This window comes from Diceros bicornis, chromosome 4 (genome assembly GCF_020826845.1).
Source record: "Diceros bicornis minor isolate mBicDic1 chromosome 4, mDicBic1.mat.cur, whole genome shotgun sequence".
In the NCBI taxonomy this organism is placed as follows: Eukaryota; Metazoa; Chordata; class Mammalia; order Perissodactyla; family Rhinocerotidae; genus Diceros; species Diceros bicornis.
The window spans coordinates 49,416,987-49,437,591 of record NC_080743.1 but is presented as its reverse complement, the minus strand read 5'-3'; the positions used below and the strand labels follow the sequence as shown (position 1 = coordinate 49,437,591).

Genomic DNA, 20,605 nt, shown 5'->3' with positions numbered 1-20,605 from the left:
AGGAACTGAGGCTTACTAGTCTACCAAAAGTATCCATCGCCAAAACAGAGGTTAAGAATCCCTGATCTAGTGGCTTCACAATTCTCTCGGGCCTTGTAGTCTTCCATCAGTTCCTTTGCATCTAGTGGGCTGATGAGGGAAAAAACTGCACAAAGAATCATTCACAAAGTTTTAGAAGGCAGATAAGAAATGACTTACATCACTTCTCTCCTCACTCCATTGACTAGAACTCAGTAATACGGACCCACGTAACTGCAGTGAAGATGGAAATGCAGTCTCTCTGGGTGCCCAGGAGGAAAAGGAAATGCGGCTTAGTGAACACAGAGCATCACCTCTGCTACATTGTCAAACACGTATTTATTGGACTATACCAATGATAATACAAATACTAAATGATAACAACAGTACTAAAGAAAACAATGATACTAAATGCTACAAATACTGTAATTTTGTAAAAATACAAATACCGTAAAAATAATACAGATATTAAATTACATGATACAAATACTATATAATATGATAGCAATACTAAATGATATAATAACACTAAATGATGCGATACAAAATACTGAATGATACAATGATACAACTACTAAATAAACATCTGTTTATGTACCAAGCACCTCCTTGATCTTACCCTGAGAGGAAGAACTGCCTGGACTGAGACAACGGCAGGGGAATGGCCATAAGGGTCCACTCTCTGCTCGGCCCATAAAGAGATGGTTATAGGAGCAGCCTCATTGGCAGGAGAAACGAAGAGACGGGATGGGGCCCGTATTAGAAAAGGTAACAACACTGGGTCCCCCATTAGCTGAGAAGAGAAAGCAACAGAGGGCTTTTTGAGCTTTTACTGAAGCTTAGGTACAACTCTCCCAGAACTATTTTCCAAAATTATCTAACTCTAAACCATTTTCTTTTTTTTTTCTTATTGAGGTAACACTGGTTTATAACATTATATAAATTTTGCATTTTCTTTTATCTGAAGTAATTTTTGGTTTCTATGTCACACATTAAATAAGTTGATTGATTAACATGATTGCTTAACCAACTGGTTAACATGATAACTGATCCTCAATTCTCGGGACAAGATTATGTCTCATTCTGAGGAGGGCATAAGGCCCGATGGTGAAATGGAATGCCAAGGAGAGAGCAAAGGACTACGGCTAGGTTGTTATCCCCAGATCCTAACACAAACCAACAATGGCAGTATTCTGAACCCTATAAACAGGAAGCTAGATGCCAAAAAGGACTTTGAGGTCAGCCAAGGTGAGCTTGGTGACAGATTTTCCAGATCCTGATAGAACCTGCTTGGCCAAATCTTTCTTTTTTTCTTGGAGCTGCAAGATCTTCTCTTCCACTGTTTCCTCACAAATAAATCTAAAAAACAGACAAGCAAACAATCAAAAACCCAACGCAGAATATCTAATAACATATTCAAACTTCCATGTATGTATTAGTTTTTAAATGAGATTTGTTCCTTTATTTAAGTTTTCTTAGGTTTGGTTAAGAACTTTGTGTTTAGGAGATTCAAACAACCTTCACTAGATATATGTCCATTTAAAATGACGTGACTTAAATTGACTTTTTATTTCTTTCTGAAGCTAAGATAATTGATAAATGCCAAAATAAGCAAAAAATATCCCTATCCAAAAAACTGTAGATCCAGCTTTCACCCCAAAAGCTCCACCTTGATAAGGTCAGAAGGCCTTAAAGTTTATCAAGTTTCTGGTAGGTATATTGTGCTAGTTTAAGTACAGAGTGTCTCATTTCTTGTCTAATGCAGGTTTTGCAAACTGGAAATGCTGCATTCATTCACTCATTGTATTGATTAAGCATTCACTATATGCCATGTACTATGCTAGGTGTGGGGATGGAGAGATTAATAATCTTGATCTCAAAGAGAACACAAGAGAAAGACATGAAAATAAACAATGTTAATAATAATAGGACCTGGAAAGTGCTATAATGGAAACATGTCCAGTGTGCAAAAGGAGTAGAAGGAAATCTGTCTGGAGTATTCAGGGAAGGCTCCATTGAAGAGTTAACTCTTAACGTGTCTTGTAGGATGAGCAAGGGAATGCCAGATGGAACAGTGGGGAGGGCATCTGGGGAATGGGAATGTGTGTAAAACTATGGCTGAGTTTTAGAACATGGTATGTCGGAGGAAGCTCAAGTCAGCCAGTCTGGCCAGGGCAAAAGTCAAAAGGACTCCACCATGTTGTACCACAATGGCAGAAGCTCAAGAGGCTGGCAAGGGGCCAGATCATGAGTGGCTTTGTAGGTCATGCTAAGAAATTTAGATTTGAAAGAGGGAAGTGGCACTGGAGATGGGAAGGAAGGGATGGTTATAGGAAACATTTAGAAAATAAAACTAATGGACTTGCTATGTGAAAAGTGGGAAAGAAGGCAGAAACTAGTTTCTGGCTCTATGATTAGATAAACAGTGATACTATTCACAAAGACAAGGAATACAAAAGAATAAATAGATATGAAGTGGTAGGAAGAAACAATTTCAGTTTGTGACATTCTGAGTCCCTGGAACATGTAATAGTAATTGCTGCGTAGTGAGTCCTCAATAGGTGTTAGTTTTGAGTTGAATGAGATGAATGCATGAGGGAATAAATAATGGGTGAGTATGTGGACACTCAGATTCAGATATTTAGCAGGCATCTGGATATCTAGGTCTGAAGTCTAGGAGACCTTGGAAGTGAAGATATAGATTTTGGACTTACTGGAGTAGACAGGATTATCAAGGGAGATACATACAGAGTGAGCTGAGAAAAGAGCTCAAGACAGGAAAACTAACATAATCACTGTATCTGACAAATTTTGGAATTCATTGGTGCCCCTTAACAAGACCAGTTTCAGTGGAACAATAGGGGTGAAAGCTAGTTTGCAAAGGTTGAGCAATGAGTGAGAGGTAAGCAAGTAAAGACAGACAGTGACTTCTAATTCTTCAGGAAACTTGGTCCTGAAAAGGAAGGAGAAAAAGAGGCCCATGGCTAGTGGAGTATAGCATTAAGGCAGGTTTTGTTGTTTTTAAAGAGAGGGGGGTCCCGAATAAAGAGACATTCTACAAAATAACTGGCTTGTGCTCTTCAAAAACGTCAATGTCATAAAACACAAGGATAGACTGAGGTATTGCTCCAGATTAAAGGAGACAAAAGAGTCACGACAACTGAAAGCTACTCAGGATCTAGGATTTTCTTTTGCTGTGAAGGACATCATTGGGACAAGTGGCAAAATTGAACAAGGTCCATAGATTAGGTAATAGTATTGTATCTATGTTGACATCCTGATTTTGATAATTTTATTGTGGTTATGTAAGCGAATATCATTTTTAGGAAATGCATATTTTAGTATTTAGGGGTAAACGTGCATCACGTCTACAACTTACTCTCTCTCATATGGTCCAGAAACAAGTTTACACACACACACACACACACACACACACACACACACAGGATACGGGAATTTTTTGGTATTATTCTGGCAACCACGAACTTTTGAGTATTAGTCTTCCAAGAATTCTTACATTATTTTCTATATATCTGAAATTATGTCAAAACAAAAGTTAAAAGCAAAAAATAAAAAGAGGGAGAGAGGAGGGTCCTTTCATGGGCTGCCTTGACTGAGATAAAGCTCACCATTATACACAAACTTTTCTTCTTTTGCAGGGACCAATTCCAAGGTTACCCCCAAATTGCTTGTGTTCCCGTCCTGACAGTGAGTACCAAAGAGGATGTGCCCCAGGAGCATCACTAATATAGTGATCACCAAATATTTTACATTCTATTAAAACACTGCCTTTCACAAAAGCAGAACTTGGTCCTGGGAGACCTTTACTTACTTGTGTATAACAACATCTTTCTGCTGCCCGACTCGGTAAATTCGGTCACAAGCTTGATCTTCAAGTGATGGATTCCTGTTAGAAGACATGTAAAGCTCAAAGGTACTGACATCCTAGACCAGGGTGGGCAAATCCAGCCTGCAGCCTGTTTTTGTACGGCTCTTGAGCTAAAAATGGTTGTGACATTTTTAAAGGTTTGTAAAAAAGCAAAAACTCACAACAAAGAATATGCAACAGAGACCTGTGTAGCCTGCAAAGCCTAAAATATTTACTATCTGGCCTAAAATATTTAAAGAGAAAGTTTGTAGATCTCTGTCTTAGGCTATATTGGTCTCAGAAGGGCTACGTGGGGGACCAGCCCCGTGGCATAGTGGTTAAGTGCACGCGCTCTGCTGCTGGCGACCGAGGTTCGGATCCCAGGCACGCACCGACGCACCACTTGTCAGGCCATGCTGTGGCGGCGTCCCATATAAAGGGGAGGAAGATGGGCACGGATGTTAGCCCAGGGCCAGTCTTCCTCGGCAAAATGAGGAGGATTGGCATGGATGTTAGTTCAGGGCTGCTCTTCCTCACACACACACACTAAATAAATAAATATTTTTTAAAAAAAAGAAGGGCTACATGGGACTCAAAGTCCCAGATATCTTCCTGCTCTCTAATGAGGAACTGGGGTCAGATTGCTAATAGTCTCTCTTAGCACTATCATCAGTTGACGACTGTAAGTAACAGAGGTGAAACCAATGCTCAAATCCGGTTACTAACCAGCTGGATAACCTTGGGTAAGTCATGTAACCTTAACCCTCTAGGCTTCAGATTGCTACCTGGAAATATGTGGATTGGCTAATGATCTCGAATACCTTTTTCACCTTTAATACTCTAGGATTCAACTGTGGGAGATCAAGATTTGGCCACCCTGAAATCTATCTCTTTACCTTGGTTGTTTTCTCTAGGGACATTTGACCTCCTCCACTAACTGCCTAAAGAATTTGACATGGTGGCTCCTTCCTGGAACAGATCTATCATGATGGCTATAAAGATAATGTAGGATGGAGATTACAATAGGAAAGGCACCAACAAGCCCCTCTTATCAGAAGTTCTGTCTCTCTGGCCACATTCTCTGGATGACCCTTCGAGGAGTTGCCAGACAATCATTTACATTTATAAGGGAAATCTCCATTTGTAAAGGTATCTCCCTCTCTGTTTTGAGAAGAGAGGGGGATGGCCTCATTTCTAGAGGCTTATCAATGTGGAAGTTGAGGCCTTAAAGCTGCATAATAACCTTACCCTTGTTTACTGTGCTTTAGTGGTAATCTCCTGTAACTGACTCCCCCCACCCCCAAAATCCTCCTTTGTCATTGGCTGAACATGGTATTTAAGATGAGAATTTCTGCTATTGTGTTGAGAAACGCAGCGTCCCTGCTTTCTCCCATGTATACATGTTATTAAACTTGGTATTATTTTCTCCTGCTAACCTGTCTTGTTAATTATTTGGCCAGCCATAAGAACCTTAAGGAAAAGGGCAGAGGGAGATTCTCTCTCTTCCCCCGACACAACTAAGAAGATTTATTGGTTTCCTTCTTTATAGATTCTCATTATCAACTCCAAATTAGTTTCTCATCTTACCTCTTTAAAATCCTGAATAACGTTTCTCCATTTCAAAAAACAGCATAATTCCCAGTCTGCTTTCCTCACTCACATGTATAGGGGAGTCCCGAGTAAGACCTAAACACATTCTCCCCGAAAATAATAACAGGTGGGCCTGTTTGTGCCCATCTGGGCTGCCTGGAGAATCAGACAAATGACAATCCCCAGCAACACTGCCCGGTGCAGCAATCCTGACTGGCACAACCGGAAAACGAAAAACTGGGACTAATTATGACGCTTTCTCCTGGCAACCTACTAACTCATCCATCTCGTGTCCAGGAAAAAGTCTGCTATGCTCCTGGTGTTGAGGCTACATGTAGCGAGGCCCAGGGCTCTGTGTTCAGTGTATGTCTAACATAATTAGAAAATTCCCTTCCCTTTTCCTCTCGGAGTAACATTTCTCCCTCTTCTCCGGGGTTGAGATTTCCTTGGATGCAAACAAATATGTCTGAAATATGGTATTTTGAAGAGGTAAAACTGAGCAATGTAGCTTTTAGCCTTGAGGAAAAGACCCTGCTCCCAGTTTCCATAGCAACAGATGTGCGATTAACAATGAAGTGAATGGACTATTTTAAGTAGTCACTTGAAGCCCTGCTTGCTCAGGAATTCAGAGCCCTCAACTAGCCCTACACCCTGTTTTGATCTGTATTTATACACATGTATGCACAGAGGCATCTCCATGATACAACAAGACCACATTTGTCCTAAGAAGTCAGGCCCTACTGTTCCTCGAGCCCACTGGTCTCCCTGCTAGGCTGGGACAACTCAAGAAAAATCCAGAATCGTTACCAGTGCATATCCAGAAGAAAAAGATGGTTTCCTCCACTTAGGTTTAGACCAACACCTCCAGCCAAGAGAGAGATTAGCATAACCTTCAAAAGAAAGCACACAAATTAACTTTATACGGATTTGGTCTCATAATACATCTCTCCTCTGTCTCAGGTTCAAGCCCAAGATCAGTACAAATAAGCAATATGCTCCTATCAAATTTCTTTCTGCCATCCTAAATGCATTGTTTTAAAACTCTGAGATACTATCTCCCATGCCTCACCTTTGAGAAAATTCTCACTTCACATTTTTTTTGTGAGTCAATCTCAAAACATTAATTGTGTGCCTGCCAAAATACACGAATACTACAATTTAGAGCACTGGGGGTGTCCTACAATTTAGAGCACTGGGGGTGGTCGGCTCAATAAACTTTCCATTAACCAGATTCTGTCTATGTCATCAGTCCCCCCACCATGGCTATGATTCTCCTGCCTGTCATTCAACTAATGCTCTCCAAATTCTTACCATCTGTAATCAGATGGCTTGTTCTTCCACTTCCCTCCATACTTCCTCATAGCAAAATCCCACCTATCCTTCCAGGCTTGCCTCCTCCACCAAGATTCTCGTGATCCTGACCAGTTCTGCTCTTACTCTCCTGTTAGCTCTCATATTTTATTCTCTTTAGAGTATTTGCACACTTTGCTATGTACCCCAATAAATGTCTAATAAATTAAAAGCACCTGGAGGGATCAAGGCTATGAATATTTTTGAACTGAGGTGCTATGTTAGAATTTTCTCTGTATAACTGAGAACAATTTGCTCTTAATTACATAGCTCTGTGACCAGCTTGTACCTGAGGGCCCCTGGAGCTGTTAAATGCCTCTACCAAGTCCATTCTCTGTTTGGGGTTGACAGAGCCATCAATGGTGGCATAAGTCAGTCCATGCTTCTTAAGGTGCAACGCTACAACTTTCAGCATGCTGGTCCACTGAGAGACAATGACGCTGGAAGGAAGGATGAAGAAAAAACCACCCCTTCAGATAGATTAAACAAACTCATCTGCAGAGCTTTAACGCCCCTGTTATTCTCAAGATTCAATTATCAAATGTGGATGAGGAAAGGCCTTCTGCTATGTAAGGGGAAAAGGCACACACTGAGGTCACGTACCAACATTATAATGCTTCCAGTTATTTCCAGATTCAGTCTACAACTTGTGCTAAACGTGGTCAGAATAGAGTGGTGGCTAAACTAATGTAACGACTGCGGCCTCCTATCATCCTATCATTTAGGGGCCTCACGCTCATCCAGAGATCTGTGGTCCTGCAGAAAAGGCATACAGGCCACCCTCCCTTTGCCAGTCAGAATGACAAGCTGCTAGGGCTTCTCTATTCCCCCCACGCTATGTTTTAATTAGAGTTTTAAGTTTTTAGATCAAAATATTTCAAATATACAAATGCAGGTGATAACACACATGTAACGTGTAACAAATAACAGATGGGCCTCCCTGTCCCCACGTACCCAGCTCAAGAACATTCCCAGCCTGCAGGGGCTCCCTGTCTGGTCACTCTCCTCTCTCCCTCTTGCATCTCTTACTCTCTCGCTCTTCTTTAGATGCTTCTTGACTTGGAAACATTTCTTCAGATGCTTAGCTTACTCTGATCCTCCAGGGATTTCCTTTTCAATCAGTGCCACAAATATTTTAATTAGAAATCATAGGGAATTTGTACTATAACCTCAGTACGTTCTGCTGAGCATGACTCAAGGTCCTTGAAATAAAAAGCTAAGACTAACTATTGGCAATAACAAATTTTCTTAATTACAAGCAATATCTGGATAATGAAATAACACACTTACCTCTTTTGGGACCCTGAATTTCTTCGGATTACCTCCAATTCTGCCAACAGAGACGAAATCTGGAAAAAGGTTACATTAACATACGTAGGTTTAAGCAAATTCACTTTTCTCCATTTTCTCTCCCCTGAATCACTGAAGCGGTCACCCGGATGGCCTCTCTGCTTCTGGTCTTACTTCTCTCTAATCCACTCTCCTCTCTGCAGCCTGAGGCCTATTTCTAAAATATCAGTTTGTCACTCACCTCCCCTGGCTGAAGCCCCTGCAGTGGCTTCCCACTAGGATAACGCTCAGGCTCCTTACAACAACCCACCAGATCCTTGCTGCTCTGGCCTCTACTTACGTTTCCAGCCTCATCTCTCACTATGCCCTCCTCAAACGACACTCCAGTCATACCAAAATTCTTCCTCCACTAAGCCACGCTTTGTCTCATGTTTGTCCATTCTGTTCCCTCTGCCTAGAACACCCTAACGTGTCAGCTTAATGTCACTTCTTCTTGGAGGTCCTCCCCAACCCCCAAAGTATGGGTCAGGTGTCCAGTGCCTATGTGCTACTCTAGTACCTTTTATTTCTATTACTATGGTCTTTTTTATACTATATATTAATTGCTTATTAATTATCTCTTGTTCTCATGACTTAAGATCCTCCAAGGAGGCCGAGCCAGCATATTTCTGGTTCATTTCTGTACCCCTAGCACCTAGCACATTGCTGGACCAGAGAAGGTACTATCCTAACATCTGCGGAAGGAGAAAGTGAAAGAGTTTTACCCAGTTTAATGCCTGCTCCAACTGTTGTTGAAGAAGAGGACCTGTCCAGACTGAGGAACACTTGCTACAGCTTCCAAACAAGCTCTCTGGGTATTTATCAAAACCCCTCAGGGCACATTCAAGTCCACATGGGAGCAGTCAGTAAGAACACACAGCCATGACTTTGGAGAGCAGCTGGGTTCATTCTTCCAGACCGCTAATGTGTATGACCTTCTAAAAGCCTCCAAGGGCCCCAGAGTTCATCCCCAGAATGGTGGAGGAGAAAGAAAATTGGACCATGAATTAGGAGATGAAGAAAGTTCTTACTCTGCCATCACATGGCTGTACCACTTTGGAACTCCCAATTAAGAGCTCAGATTCCTCATCAGTAAAAAAAAAAAAAAAAAAAAAAGGGCTGAGCCAGATGAACTCTGAGGTGCCCTCAGCTCTTCCATTCTACACTGTTGTTACAGTGGTAACCTGGAGAGGCCCCCACAAGTGAGGCTGCTTTCCAATCTAAACAAACATGCTGATGTCTGGGCAGGAAGTCACAGGACTGTACCATTTTGAATTAGTAGGAAGAAAATAAGCAGGTAGGTGAAGTGCTTGGTGTCTTGGCAACTTGAGGTTATGGAAAGTGCTCTGATTGTCACATGAAAAAGCTGGTGATAGGTATTTTGAGAAAACTGTAGTGGGAGAGCAGGATTCATGGTCCATGAGCTGGGGTCAAATTCCAGTAACACTGTGCCTGAGTTTAGGTTTGTGCTACCAAAGAAAATTTCCTTCCCTACATGAAACAACCTTAAATGGTCTGAACTCCTACTAATGGGCTTACATCAAGAAGCCTTGTGCATAAATATTACCTGAGTATTAGGAAAGGAACATAAATTATTAGGAATATAAGTTTTAACCCACTAGCTAACTCCAAAGGTGCTAAGACATGAAGTTTGGCCACATATGGTGCTCTTCTCTCAGTTATTAGTGGTAAAAACCTAGGTAAATATTTTAAAATTTTAATTAAAAGTAATTCCTAAGTAACATCATTCCCCTGGCAGTGACCTCCTTTCTAGTTACATTTTTTTTAAAAAGCCTTTGAAGAGAGGTTGAGGCTAGGAAGGGCAGCTTAAGACAGCAGCAGAGGGGAAACAAGCCCCACTTTCAGGGTGTGCAAGCTAACGGAGCACATTCCAAGCCAGCCAACAGAAAGGCAGGACTCAAGTTACAGCGTAACTGTGCCTTCCTCTAATAGAACTCTTCAGCCTTAAAAAGCTTTAATGAAAATAGAACAGAATGACTAATGAAGATAGAGGCTGTGTAGGGAAACAATACTCACTGATAGAAGCCTTTCGACAAATCAAAGCAACTGGCACTCAGATGCACTACACAGTCTCCAGGGTCAGCCTTCACTGTTTTCCTTTAAAGCTTTCCTGAAACAAACTGCTTACTCACTTAGGCCCTGTTGCTACTGTAAACCTGATAGGCTCCTTTCCTAGTCATCCACAACAGAAAATCTGCCTTGATGCAGGGGCCAGCCCAAATCCCTCTCTGAAAGCCCACTACTATGTACTAAGACTCTAGTTTTATTCGTGAAATAAAATCAGAATTTATGATTGGAAGGAGAATCTGACCAGCTAAAATCTAATAGTTCTAGCTCTGCCACCAAATGGCTGTACCAGTCGGAGAAATGTGGCGCGCTCACACAGGAAAACAGGCGAGGAATCCAAGTCTTTCTACTAGAATAGATGGGACAAAAGTACCTTGGTGCTCTCGCGTGTGTCTTCAAAGAGCTCCACCTGGAAGCATTCACCATTAAGGGAAACAGTGGAAGACGGCTCTGAGTCACGGAGTTCAGACAGGGTCAAAGCGCTGAGCTGCTCCTCCAGGGAGAGGACCAGGCCTTCACTCTTCAGTTCTGCCGGATCCAGGGCCTGCGCAGAATACCGGAGGGGAAAGGAGCAGGGGGCAGTGGAGGCAGCAAGCCATAGTACTTGCCAATGAAGAGCTGCCTGTTTAACACTTCACAGAGCAAATGTCCTGTCATTTATCATCAGTGTCTCCTCAGAGAAATTCTGATTAAAATGTAATCTCACAAGGTTTTTCGGCAATTAAAGATAAATGAAATGATGGAACTTTTTAGAGACTTGCCAGACAGATTACATGATCATTCTATTTTCTTCAGCTGGAACAGTATAGTTAATTAAGCTATTGATAATCAAAATACAGTACTATAGTTCCTCCAAAGAATAACATACTCCTCTTAATTATGGATTTGCCTCTGTCCAATGTAAAGGCAACTTTTCCAACTGTATAAATACTTGAGTTTTCATAACTAGACTTAAAAACCCCAATACTGCCTAAAGGCAGAAAAAACTAATAAATAAATTAGCTTTATTACATCCTGAAATATGTAAGTATTCATAAATGGTTTCCTTTTAGGGGCTGGCCTCATGGCCTAGCACTCAAGTTTGGTGCGCTCCACTTCGGCAGCCCAGGTTCAGTTCCCAGGAGCAAACCTACACCACTTGGCAGTGGCCATGCTGTAGTGGCGACCCACATACAAAATAGAGGCAGACTGGCAACACATGTAAGCTCAGGCGGAATCCTCCTCAGCAGGAAAAAAAAAAAAAAAAAGGTTTCCTTTTTAACAAAACGCCACTTTACGTTCTAAAATAAAGCTTATTTAAACCAAACCAAAACAAACAATAAAAGCTGTTCTCAATACCATGGGAATTAACAAGATCAATAAAGATTGATATAAAATAAAGTAAAATAAACAAGCCTCCTCTTTTCTGCCCCACCAAAAAACAAAAACACCCCAAAACCCCATTTTCCTTGATCCAGCCAACTGGATCCTGCAGTCACAGGAGACTGCAATGGACTTCTCCTGCAGGCCCTCTGGGGTACCATGCTAGGGCTCTTCTTACCGACTTCAGCAGAGAAAGATGACAGCAACACTGCCGGAGTCGCAGCAACTGTGACAGTATGTGGACGGTGCTGGATCCCTGCAAGTCTGCTTCCATGGGGTGTCCAGGTCCAGGGGACCTAAACTCCTGGGCCACTTCCAAGGAGGAAAACAAACCAGAGGAAACAGTACAGGGTTTAAAATAGAAATACAGGGAAGAATCAGCAACTACATGAGGCTATTTTAAACTTCTTTAATCTGAGATTCAATAATATAACTCATTCTACACCAATTAAGCCAAATGAAATATTGGTTTTCTTTACAGACCTACTTGCATTTTAATAAAGCAGATTTCAAAAATAATTAAAAAGAAGTTTAGATCACCAGGTCTGGTATGGTTTGAAGTTCCTAGCTAAGGTCAAGTCTCTGATACCAAGAATTCACAGCCTCCCATTTCGGTAATTTTACTGAATTTGAATCAGCATTTTCATTAGTTGTGTGTATTTATAAGTGTCCCACGGCTTACCTCTACTGAATGGATTATCAGGGCTTCTTCCAGATTGTTTGTCCCCCCTTTCGTGTCTTTTTAGATAGAACTGCAGAGCTGACCTGCCTCAGATCAAACAAGAAAATGTACATGTAATGGTCGCTAAGACCAAATAGGTTTACAACCGTTATTGTTTAACTGTGCTTACAGTAGGACCTTGAAAAATGATAACAGTGGATTTGTTAAATGATGTCAGGATCATAGCAACCACTGGCCAAAGGTAATAAAAAAATAAATAACTATTTTAAAAACCAAGTCATTTAAAATGATTAATAAATATATTAATGCTACAAGATATTATATTTAATATTAACTAATGTATTGATATATTATTGTTTATTAATATTAACATATTATTTATATTATAATATTTATTAATAAATACTAATAAATATAAGGTATACAAAGAGAAAAACATATTCACGTTGGAAGTGAGAGGTGTCAAGTGGAAAAGAGTAAATCTGGAATTCAGGAAAGCACAAGAGTTTTAGAGAACATACAAAGAACAGATGACAAGATTTACAGAGTAGTTTTTTTTAAGTTCCAATGAGACCAGACAGACTCGGTGCAGAGACCACACCCCAGGACGTCTATGCAAGGAAGCCAGTGAAGAACAGGTTCGAAAGCCTTTAATGGGTATATGAGACAAAGGTGAGCTGGGGGAGGGGGAGGGGTAAGAAGAGAGAAAGGGAGATTTAAAAAAAAGAAACGCAGATATCCAACTTATCAATTATACCATAAGCACAGTTTGAGGAAACCTGACCCTCGACTCACTCCCAAGCAAAGGCAGGAATAAAACAACAATACATGTGAGAAGGTGCTTCTTCATTGCACACACCTTGATCTTGCAAAAAGGACACTGTAAACAGTCTCTTCATCTTCAGAAAGCTTTAATCGATGCAACTGAAATTTACGCTGGGGCAGCATCACCTGGAAGAGTAAAGAAAAAAGCATCTGGGGGGCCGGCCTGGTGGCATAGTAGTTGGGTTTGCGCACTCTGCTTTGGTAGCCCAGGGTTCGCAGCTTCAGATCCCAGGCACAGATCTACACGCTGCTCATCAAGCCATGCTGTGGCGGTGTCCCACATACAAAATAGACTGGCACAGATGTTAGCTCAGTGACAATCTTCCTCAGGCAAAAAGAGGAAGATTGGCAACGGATGTTAGCTCAGGGCCAATCTTCCTCACCAAAAAAAAAAAAGCATCTGGGATGAAGTTACACAAATGAACTGAACATTACAGAGTAAATTCCCCAGAGCTGACACTGGAAATCTAGTCAACCCCTAGAGAGCAGCTTCCACCCCTCCCTAAAAATAGGACTGCTCTAACACAGAGCACAACAGGACTGCTGTGACACAGGCACACAGGACAGCAAACCCAGGGCCTCCTCACAGGAAAATGGGAGACTCAGAGGCTCCTAAGCAAAGCAGACGGCTGTTCAGCCCCAGACAAGGACACAGTCATCCTCCTTCCCTGGATCCCCGAGGGGCAGGTATAAACGAGATTACCAAGGGCCTGCCGGTGGAGTCCAGCTGGTCTTTTGTTCTCCTCAGCAAAAGACTCTTGGTTAAAATACTTAACCGTTCTCCTCCTTTCTTAGAACCATTGTCAACCTGACTCTTCCACAGATGGAACTCATCAAATGGAGAACAACGGAGAAATCTTTTTTGTTGGGGAAGAAAGACAGAGTAAGAAAGCAGAAGTATGGGAGGACGGAGCAAAGGCTCAAAGTAAGACATAAGACAAAAAACAAATCAGATTTTCTATCATATCTGTCATCCAATCATTTTTAAAAGTGAATTTCATAGCAAAGCTCTGCTAGACAGATCAAAAGGATCCAACTCAATAACAAAAACCACATTATAAAAACGTGAATTTTCCCATTAACAATGTCTTATCCTCACAACAGGACATATAACCAATAGCTAGAATTTATTCCTAGAGCTTCAAATGCTAGCAAAGAAATTCCATATCCTCTTATGGGCTGACTTGAATAAAAGCAAGTACTTTAAAATCGGCATTCTTTTCTGTTTGCTTCAAATAAATTGTAGTCCTGACCCTAGACCATATGTTCTAAAGCAGAAATAGCCCAAAACATTCACTGGACTGAACAAAGATGACTTTTGTTTCCTTTAATTTAACCTGTCCTATATTTTTCTATATCTAGGGGCTGGATGTAATCCAAGTCCTATATCAGCCAGTCAATCAACAGATTATTTTCTCATACATATTAATTCTTTTGCCTTTTAAAGGTTGACAGGCTTGCCATCTGCTACACAAGATAATCTGGCACACACCAGAGTTTTATCGTGAGATATGAAATAATTATGAAGGGTTACTGACAGGGTTCACATTTACATAATCCCAAAGAGTTTACTCACTTCAGCAGTGAATACATGTCCAACAAGTTGTTTTGAATGGGGGTTCCAGTGACAGCCCAACGGGCATGGGCTTGGAGCTTACACACAGCTATGGAAGTCTGTACTCGGGGATTCTTAACATTGTGAGCTTCGTCCAGTATGATTCGAGCCCAGACTATTCGAAGCAAAGGTGTTGAGATACCCTGGAAGAAACACAAGCAAAATCCACAACAGTATGGGAAAATGTACATGGCTTCAAGAAGACAAGGGGGAATAACAAACAACTATTGAGGACCCACTCTTACCTTCAAGTTTGAGGGCTTAGAGCTGGTACACTGAAATAAGAATCAAGCTTAAGAAACCAAGAGTGGAAACTCTCAATGGATACAAATAAACAAGTCATTTGAGAATCCCAGTCCTTGAGCTTAAGATGCTTAAGAGTAAAATGTTTTCTAATTTGAGTTTCCATTTATTCTTTTAACCCATTTTTGAGTAACGGCTATGGGACAGGACTACACTAGGTGTTGAGACTGCAAATTCACTCATTCAATAAAATATTTACTAAATTCACTGAAAATTTACTAAAAGTCTACTTTTATATGTAAAATACTAAGCAAGACACAGTTACATAGGACAATTCCTACCCTCAAGGAGTTCACAGTCTAGCAGGGGAGAAAAACAAGCATAGAGATAATTATGACACAATGTATATAGTAAATCCCACCGGATAATTCAATAAAAGACAGGAGGAATGTAGCCAGTCTTGTTCACTGCTGTAACCCTAATACCTGAAGTACCATCTGCCACGTAGTAGCTACCCAATGTTTGCTGAATAACTAGAACGCTACGACATAGATAAGCACGAGGTGCCAGGAGAGGCGTTCAATCTAATCAGGGGAAGGTGGGAACGGAGTGGTCCAGACAGGATTCTTGAAGCAAGTTAAAAAAAATTAACCTGGGAAAAAGAATGAAGGCAAAGATTCCATTCAGAGAGAGAACACAGGCACAACATGTGACATGGTGTGGTAGGGGGTACACATCCCTTGTACGACTGAGTATTAAGTGCCACAAGGAGGGCTAGGGTGTAGGAGATGAGGGACAGGCGAGCAGGGCAAGAGCATAAAAAGCCTAATATGCCATGTAAAGGAATTAGAGTTTTAGTCTGAAAGCAATGAGGAACCACTGAGGAATCTGAAAAGTTAATCATCTGCAGGAATTCAGAGTCGGTCCTAAGATGGAGAAGCATTCTAGAGATCTCCCCAAATAAGAAATCTGTGAATATCCCGTTGTACTAAAAATGAAAACATATGCAAAGGATTAGTTCTTGCAACAACAGTGAGAAAAGCCCCACAATCACTACGCAATACAGCCTCCATGCTATGTAACTGAGACTGCCTTGGAGGCACAAGCAAACGTTCAGGGTTTTTCCCTGGTTATCATTTAGCCTGTGGCCCCTCTGTAGCCTTATCATTTGCAACCTCTTTTCTGGGGAGGTGGAGGGAGGCAGAAAATGATGGCTTAATACCAAAATACTAGTAATGCAATACTAGTCTTCATGCTAAATATAAAAAATAGCCTGAGAGTATACCCCAAAGACTCTAAAATAAAAACTGCAATAAGTGAGGCTTTCCTATATTCATGTGATGATTACCACCACAACTGCAATGAAGTTATCATTAGCTCTAAAAGACAACTAAATACTATGCCTCAACTTCTATCACTGAGGAGGTTGTTTAGAATAAAAGAGAAGGGACAGAGGCAAGAACTCTTTGTTTCCACAGGTGGAACATTTAGGACACTCCTGACCTCACAGGAGGGTCCCTTTGCTATCTCTGATGCTGTGAAAAGACTCCGGGTAAATGAGGTGTGGCTCCAACTACGTCCCCAGCAGCCCCCAGGCCTCACCTCCACACTGAGGTTTGCACCTGGGATCTCTCCGTCTTTTTTTGCTGTGGGAATCTCCTTGGCCAGAAGGCTATAGGTAGTGATCACGATGTCATACGTAGAGAGGCTGCAGAGATATAACACAAAGCCAACAGTAAACGACCCCCTGTGACTCTGACAACAAGAGGCCGAGTTGATCCCTTTATAAAAATGCCTACAGCTGGAAGGACAGATGGGCAGAATTCCTTAACTCACGTCCTTAAGGCACACACATGTGACTCTGGAGAGGTAAACTTTACTCACTTGGTTTCCTTATCTCTTACCTCTGATCATCTTCACAGTCTATTCACTATAGCTAGAACAGCCTCTCTCTTCCCATTCAATGCTTCAGAAAGGAAAATCTCTGGCTGGGGTCATATTAAGCTTGATATGATTTGGCAAGAACAGAAAGTAGGGTAGGGTTGGGAATTAACATTTAATAATGACTTGAAAGAGATGATATGAAAGTCCCAAGGAAGTAAGAATCCCTCAAAACATTGTTCACCTTACATCTATGATGCTTTGTCCTCATCATTTTATAATGGATTAGTGAAAATCCATTACTCTAGCTTTGACATTTGGGTATAAAAATACATGCTGTAAACTTTCAGTTTACCTTGCCTATATTCTTTACATGTAAAGATTCTTAATGAAAGGCACTAATCTTTTTCCAATGAAGCTTAACATTGTGCACCTGAGAGAACTTCAATCAATACTTTTGATAAAAATGATACACCTAATTCAGGGAGGCAGCAATGTCTACATGTTGCCTCAGCATCGTGTAAAGAAGTATGATTGAGAATGATTCCAATAAGTCAACTAGTACAGTCTGAATACCAAACCAGGTACGATCAAAGTGTAAATCAAGTGAGATGCAATTTATTGCTAAATAAAAATCAAGAACAAAGGCAGGCACTTAGAGTATTCTATGCTGGAGAAGGCATGCGGGACTTCCATTGCCGCCCCGGTACCTTCCGTCTGCTGAAGTGCCCTTGGTCGTGAGAGTTGCTGTGTTCTAAGACTGAAGGTCACCAATTTGGCAGTTTACCTCTGAAAGACTACTGCCCTGTTCTTCAGGAGATAAAATATCCAATATCAGTGGTCAGAGAGAGAGATTACTTAGACACAGAAACAACTTTATTCTTGACTAGATCAGCAAGTATTCAACCCAGACCATCACATCACAATCAGGAACGAGAAACAATTTCTTTAAAACCAAAAGACAAAGATTAGGACTAAAATTACCATCTGGGGAAACATTTTCTTTCCTCTTTCCCGATCATCCCCCTTCAGGAATTTACAGTTAGGTCTAATCCTAAACTCTTGAATCCAAAACTTCTTAGATGGTTCATATATGAAAAAAACAGCCATAGAAATATAATCAGCCTATATCAACTAATCATTAATATTATATCAAGATGCTCTGTAAGACTGAGCTGGTTCCATTCACACTAAGAGAAAAAGAATGTGAATTTGCAATCAGAAATTCAACAACCATGAAATAATTGTGACATATCCTCTTTTACCAGGAGAATGCTGCTGCTAGCTGGCTGACCACTCAGGCATCTCAGGCCTCCTCACACGGCAGCTTGTGTTGGGGATAGTGACAAGGTTATAGCAAAAGAACACCATTCTCTCTCACGATGTCTCTCTCAGTACAGGTGAAGGCTATTTAGTGATGAGAGTGCCTTTGGTCTTCACAAATATATTAGTCCTGATTAAATGAAATCTCAAGGAAAGTAGGTAAGGTCAATATGGCTCCTTAAACCAAGATGCTGAGCATCGCCTACTGACTGCAACATTTCTGTACTTACACTTGAGCATGCTGATCCCGGTTTGGCCCATGATAGAGACAGACACTTAGTGTCTTGTTGCTCACACATTTCTCTACTTCATTTTTCCAATGATGGATCAGGGAAGCAGGACAGACGATTAGTGTTCCATGGGAAGTAAACTCAGAGGAGTCTTGAAAGGGGAAAGAAACCAACACCTAGTTATACTCATTAAATAGCCTTTAACTTCTCAAAGGCATTACGTCTTTCTCTTGACTGACTTTCTTCCTTCAACCAATATTTTTTAACAACTGCTACTCTTATTTCTACACATAGTTTACAGTAAAGTAGAAAACGAAAGAGATAGTCTTTTAAGCCAAAACACTTATTCCTTTATTTTCCCCTATTAAAGCGTCAGAGAGAGGCTAAAGAGGGAGAGGAAAGTGAGTACATGACCTCAGTCTAAAAAAATAACAATGCACTTTCACAGGGCAGCCAGAAGACAGAAGCTTGATCATTTTCTAACTTCTCGTGAGTTGATTCATTACAAGGGAGTATTATTATTTTTTTCCGAAAAGCATAACTTAACTACATCTACATTAAAATATAAGTATAAAAACCCCGTTCCAAGATAATCAAACAAGACTTTAGAACCAGTTAGTGATGGAGTATTTGTACCACTGTCCCCTTACCCCTTTGTGTGTGTGTGTGTGTGTGTGTGTGTGTGTGTGTGTGTGTATGCACACATGCTGCTACTCCACACAGGGACACAGGATCCAGCTGCAACAGTGGTCGTTAGAGGCCCTGAGAGCAGATGGCCACAGATTTTGTTAACTATCTAACCAACCAAGATATGTACTTGTGTACGTGGCAATTTATATGTGATGTTGTCTACACATAATATATAAGACCTTTAAAGCCTTATACAGTTATTACATTTTAAAAACAGAGGTTGAAATAAGATATAAATTGTCTGGGATCTGGAAACTTCTGGACTTTCAGAAACACAGAAAACAGCTTCTGCCATGGTGGGTAAAATCTGAATTTGTGACAGAGCTTCCTTAAAAAAATAATATATTAACTAATTTGGATCTACTCTGTATTTATATCCTCAACATTAACAGAAATAATCATCACTATGTTTAAACTAAGTCTTCTAGAGCCTTAGCTTTCTCCATAAAATTTTTTCTAACCACAGGTCAAGCTAAGTTTATATTAAAAGGTAAAAAATGATCACTTATAATTAGCATATTCAGCATCAGAAATGATACCATAGGAAAGTAGTCTAATACTGGTTTTCCAATAGATTAATTAAATATGATCAAAGGTGTCCTTTCATAGCTTAAAAATTTCCATTCTCGGCTGGCTCAAATGATTTAGGAAATGGTAGGCTAGGCACTGCGTACCATCTTTGGAAAGCCAAGTCAAAGGCGGGTTTTTGTCTTCTTCTTTGTTTTTCTCTTGATTCTTCTGGGTCAGGATGAGTGCAATCATTGTCAGAGTTTTTCCTAATCCCATATCATCCGCTGGAAAATGAAAACAAAGATAGGAGAGTCAATTACTTAGGGCAAAGAATCAACTCAGCTTCAAGAGAAGACACCACTGGCAGACATTAGCCCTTGTTCTCTGCTGTCAGTGCCACTCCAGCCACTATTCTTCGCCTACCCTAACGAGTCCTTCATCTTTCTTATGAAGGTGAACCCTAGCTCTTGCTATTTTGAGATCTGGATCAAAGACAATTACTGTGACTTTTGTAAAACTTAAAACTTGTCACTTAGATCTTATTCCAGTCTCTGTGTTATATGGTTACTTATCTAACACATTCATTGACGTCTATCTCAGTTTGATGATGTTGCCTAGTCTTTTTATTTGTCATCCTCCAAAAGCAAAAAGATCCAGTGGACACATCCTACTACCTACTTACTGGTGCTATCACATTTCTGGAGTTAGAGTCAACTCAAAACAGTCTTCTTTCCCTTATTCATCAAAGAAGGGCACAAACTAACATTCTTGGGTATTGTTATTGGGCCAGTCATGAAACTTATCTAATTTCTTCTTTATACCCTATAAAACATTACTATCCTCATTTTAGCAGTTTAAATAATCATTCTGACATAAGCAGAAGCAAAACGTCACAGCATGGGCTCTGGTTCAAATTCTGGCTCTGCCACTGTGCAGAAAGAGAGCTAACACAGCAGTCCTGACTACTACCCTAGGAAAGGCCTGCTTACAAGGCTGGCGTC

The 20,605-nt window shown here is 40.7% G+C and overlaps 1 protein-coding gene across 6 annotated transcripts in view; it reads right to left on the bottom strand.

The window, feature by feature from the left end:
- Positions 1 to 338: 338 nt before the first annotated feature.
- TTF2 (transcription termination factor 2) overlaps positions 339 to 20,605 on the bottom strand; it is a 42,023-nt gene continuing 21,756 nt past the window's right edge. For 4 of the 6 annotated variants that reach the window (XM_058538902.1, XM_058538904.1, XM_058538903.1 and 1 more), the window contains 14 exons: positions 19,769 to 19,888; positions 18,405 to 18,555; positions 16,573 to 16,678; positions 14,689 to 14,870; positions 13,816 to 13,969; positions 13,147 to 13,238; positions 12,288 to 12,370; positions 11,784 to 11,917; positions 10,617 to 10,787; positions 8,117 to 8,175; positions 7,116 to 7,266; positions 6,284 to 6,366; positions 3,851 to 3,925; positions 339 to 1,377 (listed from right to left, as the gene is read on the bottom strand). In XM_058538902.1, the coding sequence (XP_058394885.1) occupies positions 1,233 to 1,377; positions 3,851 to 3,925; positions 6,284 to 6,366; positions 7,116 to 7,266; positions 8,117 to 8,175; positions 10,617 to 10,787; positions 11,784 to 11,917; positions 12,288 to 12,370; positions 13,147 to 13,238; positions 13,816 to 13,969; positions 14,689 to 14,870; positions 16,573 to 16,678; positions 18,405 to 18,555; positions 19,769 to 19,888 (1,706 nt within the window). In that variant the 3' untranslated portion in view covers positions 339 to 1,232. Of the gene's footprint in view, positions 1,378 to 3,850; positions 3,926 to 6,283; positions 6,367 to 7,115; positions 7,267 to 7,780; positions 7,937 to 8,116; positions 8,176 to 10,616; positions 10,788 to 11,783; positions 11,918 to 12,287; positions 12,371 to 13,146; positions 13,239 to 13,815; positions 13,970 to 14,688; positions 14,871 to 16,572; positions 16,679 to 18,404; positions 18,556 to 19,768; positions 19,889 to 20,605 lie in introns of those variants that run through there. The other 2 variants (XR_009219780.1, XR_009219779.1) reach the window with 2 other exon arrangements.